Here is a 4,832-nt window from a genome sequence, read left to right as displayed (position 1 = left end):
GAAATTTCCTTTAAGGAGTAGGTTCACCTCACCATTTTGCATGACTTTCATGTTGACATATTTTTATTCGGTGTGCATACACAGAAGGATAAATTACTTGCTAGTATACTGTAATTTGTACGTACGTGTGAGTAAGGTTTGGAGTAATTTTGCTCAACTTCTCGCTTGACGCCCCTCCCCCTAGTTATGGCATAGCTGCTGAAAAAGTGAGGACATGTTCTTAAGCTGTAATAACTCCGTGGATTCTGGTTTCAAAAATGGAACCGGAGCTATACCCTGTTTTTCTAAAAAAATAAGTTATAAAAAATAAAACATGTAGTTACTTTTACTAAGTGTAATTGAAAACGGTACTATGCAAAAAAAAAATGTACATTGATGGAATGAGTTAGAAAGTAGTGAAATGTTTGTGGCACCTGATTTTTTAATTTTTACGCACAACACAAAAATTATCGATTTCTCAGGAAACAACTTTGCGAGCACATAGAACGTCAAGATGTTTTTATCTTTTTCAAACATGATTTTTCGTGCAACACCTTTGCGAGCCCATAGAACATCGATTTGTATGCGCGATATTTTACTCATTTCAATAATAAGGAGCATATCATCTGCGTGCAAAAACGCTTGTCCGAACATATAGTTCATATCTAGATATCGGTTTTGGAATATTGTTACGTGAGCGTGCACATTCTGAAGTTCCCGCATCACCGATGAGGCTTACTGCTTGCAGGAACCTCGCCAATTTTCGGAGTCAAAAGAAGTGGACTCCAACTTAGAAATTTTCCCTCCCTTTTAGATCGTGGACGCACGCTCACGTAAATTCAGTCCACTTTTACTAAGTGTAATTGAATTTTCGGATTCTACCACGTGGACGCACGGCCAAATTCAGTCCACTGAAGTCTCCTAGCAGCCACCCGCATAGCAGCCGCAACGATCTTGACACCCCTATCCCCACTCCTGAAAAGCTGGGGCACATTTTCTACAAATGCCCACCACTTAGTTCGAAAAATATCAGCCAAGCGGAGCCTCACGTCTCGGGTCATCTACGCGCAGCACGGTGCCATCGTGGCGTGTACTGGCTCGGCGTCGGCGACACGTCGTCCGGTCACTCGCTCAGAAGTTGGCACGTCTGCAGGTTCGCGAGGCTGCGGCCACGAGTTTCGCGCGCAGAGCAGCCAACCAGTTCGCAGGCTCATCATCTTCGGCGATGAGGTCCCGCGTTGCCGGATCCGTCCTCCTCCGCCACCTGCGCCCGCGCGTCTGCGGCGCTCCGGCGGCTGCGTCGAGGCCCCTGCTTGTCGGAGGTGAAGGGGGCTTGTGGGCGCGGCTGCTGGCCTCCTCCGCCGCGGAGGCGGCAAAGGAGGAGGCGGCGGCGTCCAAGGACAACGTCGGGAGCACCGCCGCCGCGACGGCCGAGGTGATACAGGCCGCGAAGGAGCGGGAGAAGAGCGGCGTGGTGAGCAGCTACTGGGGCATCGCCCCGGCCAAGCTGGTGAACAAGGACGGCGCCGAGTGGAAGTGGTCTTGCTTCAGGGTAAGTAATGAACTTGTTCCATGTATGCTTGCAAGATTGCATATTCTGTCGTAACTAAGTGTTGATTTCGCAGCCGTGGGAGGCGTATACGTCGGACACGTCGATCGACATCACGAAGCACCACCAGCCCAAGGTGCTGCTCGACAAGATCGCGTACTGGACCGTCAAGTCGCTGCGCGTGCCCACAGATATCTTCTTCCAGGTACACACACACGTTGATGGAACAGAACAGACAAGATTTGTATTCGTGTTCGTACTGACATGAGTGATACGGCAGAGGAGGTACGGGTGCCGTGCGATGATGCTGGAGACGGTAGCGGCGGTGCCGGGGATGGTGGGCGGGATGCTGCTGCACCTGCGGTCGCTCCGTCGCTTCGAGCAGAGCGGCGGGTGGATCCGGGCGCTGCTGGAGGAGGCGGAGAACGAGCGGATGCACCTGATGACCTTCATGGAGGTTGCCGACCCCAAGTGGTACGAGCGCGCGCTGGTGCTGGCCGTGCAGGGCGTCTTCTTCAACGCCTACTTCGTCGGGTACCTCCTGTCCCCCAAGTTCGCGCACCGCGTCGTCGGCTACCTCGAGGAGGAGGCCATCCATTCCTACACCGAGTTCCTCCGCGACCTGGAGGCCGGGAAGATCGAGAACGTGCCGGCGCCGCGCATCGCCATCGACTACTGGCGCCTCCCCGCCGACGCCAGGCTCAAGGACGTGGTCACCGTCGTGCGCGCCGACGAGGCGCACCACCGCGACGTGAACCACTTCGCCGCGGTACGTATGCTAGTCTCCAACTCCAAGGCATGAAATGCTCTGCTCGTGATGTCTGAACTGGTTTGCTTCTGATGATGCGCCATGCAGGACATCCATTTCCAGGGGCTGGAACTCAACAAGACGCCGGCGCCGCTCGGCTATCACTGATCAGTTGCCGAGATCAGTAAGAAACCCAGAAACACGAGTTCATGCTAATCTTTGTAACTGTGTCTGGTACTCTGATAGGTAAGGTTACTACTGATGCTTGAGAAATAAAACAAGCCGTCTGTGACGAGAGCTCGAATATTTCTCGAGAAATTAGTGTATGTCACACTGAAGATGAACTGATTTGATGTACACGGCCCGACTAGGGAGTATTATGGTTTGCAGAACATACAACATTGACTAACTACTGGAATGGCATGGTCCATCATAAGAACTCGAAGTAGACAAGTACTCAAATCAATACAGAAAAGTAGTGCCCTACGCCGCTATGACCTCTGATGGATGTATGGGTTTCCAAATAAGGAGTACGTGAATCTGTAAACTTCGATGACTTGAGTTCTTCTAAAGCAAGTTTTGGACCTCTCCTTGGCTTGGTGGCATTTGCCCACAAGAAAAAGGAAGAATTGCAACGTTCCGAAACCTCCCCACATAACTTTTGGGTCAACCAAATTAAGATCTCTCACAATTTCGGTTTGGTGCACATTGGGGACTCCTCGCGGACGTGCGCCTCGAGCAAGCCTACAAGATGCAATTTGAAGGTCTTGTCTCGACCACCCTTAGTGCTACGGTTTAGAGAGTTTGGGCGCCGTAAATTCTTTGCTTGGTTGATTATGCAAAATCGAATGTGGACAATGGAAATACTTAAACGTAGGGATTGAGAGAATTGTGACAATTTTTCCCTATGCAACCAAGTCCACGAGACGGTGGACAATCTCATGTACAAGTATAGATTTACCAAATGGATATGGAGAGAGGTCTTTTCTTGGTGTTGCATCCCGGAGGGATTTTTTTTTTTTGAAACATGGCATCCCGGAGGGATCTATCTAAAGGTATAATTGATGTCCCCCATAGAGGACTTCACAGCGATCTACGATTCTAGGCCATCGGATCTTACTAGCAGGTGTCAGGTGAGGGGATCTTGTCCGTTCACTTTGAGCCAGCAGCGTGCTGGTTGGTTGCATGGGTGGCTTTCCATTGCTAGATAAAGCCATGAAACGGTCCTATTGTACCCGCACGTGACTGCCAAGGGGTTCCACGTTCGGCCGGGTTAACTCGTCAGTCACTGGGTTGGTTTTTGGGTTGGTGGCCCGTCGTTCGTCCCACGAAATATCTTCTCCCAAGGGTAGTTTGGGGTTTTCGTCGCCCACAAATCTCCACCCAATCCCTACCCCGGACGGCATTCCCCATCCCCGGGTCTCGCAACTCCCCATTGCCCCGCCTCCTCCACCCCTTCCTTCTCCTCTGTGTCGCCGCCGCCACCCGGCCTCCTCCTCTGCGCGGGCTCCGCCTCCACCTCGGCTCCTCCCGTGCTCCTCCTCGCCTTGCTCGTGCTCTCCTCTTCCCACCGCCCTCCCTCCTCTTGAACTGGAGAAGAAATCGGCCGCGGCCCAAAGGCGCCGTCAAGGACCATGGCCTCCGCTCGACGGGAGGTCTTTGGGCGCTGAGAGGGGCACATGAGGGGCCGTCGGGAGGAGGGGAAGGTCAGCAGGGTGCCATGGCTAGAGGAGGCGGATCTTGATGCGAGGGAGCAGGCGAGCAAAATGTGGAACGATGGAGGGGATCGGCCTCCACCGCCACCACGCTCGAGCGGCGGCGGCTGCAGGGAGCTTGCGGCATCTGTGCTGGTGGCTAGCGCCCGAGCGACATCGGCGGCTGGACGCGGCAGAGGCGGTAGCAGCAAGCTCCGGCCGACAGCGATGGCTGGACACGGCAGCGGTGGCTGCAGGGAGGGCTCGAGCAACGGTGGAGGCTGGACGCCAGGACCTGCTCTAGAAAGTTCCAGACCAAGGGAGAAAGCTGCGGCATGCAAGCAGCAAGAAGGCGGCGACACGGAGACGGAAGAGTGCGTCCTGGCATGGTCGTCATCTTCCAGGTATATGATACTTTTCCTTTTCAGGTGTTCCTTGTGAGGTACTTCAAAAATTATGTGCTCCCATACGAGATGGATCCCTATGCTTATACCTTTGTTCGTTAGATTCGATTTTGTGACATGTTGTTCTTTTTCAGGTATTGGCCCGAGGTGTGTGGAATTTGAAGGAATAAATTATGGGCTGCCACCTGCCTTCTCTACTTCCTCCTCCCTTGAACTATTGTAACTGCAGCAATGCATGGGGGACACATGGGGATGACATTATTCAGTTGAAGGAGTCACTCCGAACCTCGATGTGATGCCCGGTGGTTCGTCCATCTGGAGAGTCACATTCACCCTGCACTGGTAGTATCTCTCTTTCCTGCATATCTCCCATATCCTCCTTAATTTGTTTGTGTAATGAAAGCTGGATTTGGACATTCATGATTTGTTTATCCAATCAATGCCTTGATCTAAAAATG

General features: G+C 52.5%; 1 protein-coding gene across 1 annotated transcript; it reads left to right on the top strand.

Moving 5' to 3' along the window:
• Window positions 1–994: 994 nt before the first annotated feature.
• LOC127306545 (ubiquinol oxidase 1c, mitochondrial) lies at window positions 995–2,685 on the top strand. Its single transcript, XM_051337205.2, has 4 exons — window positions 995–1,531; window positions 1,605–1,733; window positions 1,809–2,297; window positions 2,385–2,685. The coding sequence occupies exons 1-4, from the start codon at window positions 1,205–1,207 to the stop codon at window positions 2,442–2,444; spliced, it is 1,005 nt and encodes a 334-aa protein (XP_051193165.1). The 5' UTR covers window positions 995–1,204; the 3' UTR covers window positions 2,445–2,685.
• The last annotated feature ends 2,147 nt before the right edge of the window (window positions 2,686–4,832 follow it).

Source organism: Lolium perenne, chromosome 6 (genome assembly GCF_019359855.2).
Source record: "Lolium perenne isolate Kyuss_39 chromosome 6, Kyuss_2.0, whole genome shotgun sequence".
Taxonomy (NCBI): Eukaryota; Viridiplantae; Streptophyta; class Magnoliopsida; order Poales; family Poaceae; genus Lolium; species Lolium perenne.
Note: the sequence above shows the minus strand (reverse complement) of the source record. Positions and strands in the feature narration are given on the sequence as shown.

Bases quoted from the DNA above. Each gene is read 5' to 3' on its own strand.
- LOC127306545 (XM_051337205.2), top strand. From the start codon at position 1,205: ATGAGGTCCCGCGTTGCCGGATCCGTCCTCCTCCGCCACCTGCGCCCG. The intron at 1,532-1,604 runs GTAAGTAATGAA...TTGATTTCGCAG, and splicing joins GGAAGTGGTCTTGCTTCAGG to CCGTGGGAGGCGTATACGTC. The intron at 2,298-2,384 runs GTACGTATGCTA...TGCGCCATGCAG, and splicing joins ACGTGAACCACTTCGCCGCG to GACATCCATTTCCAGGGGCT.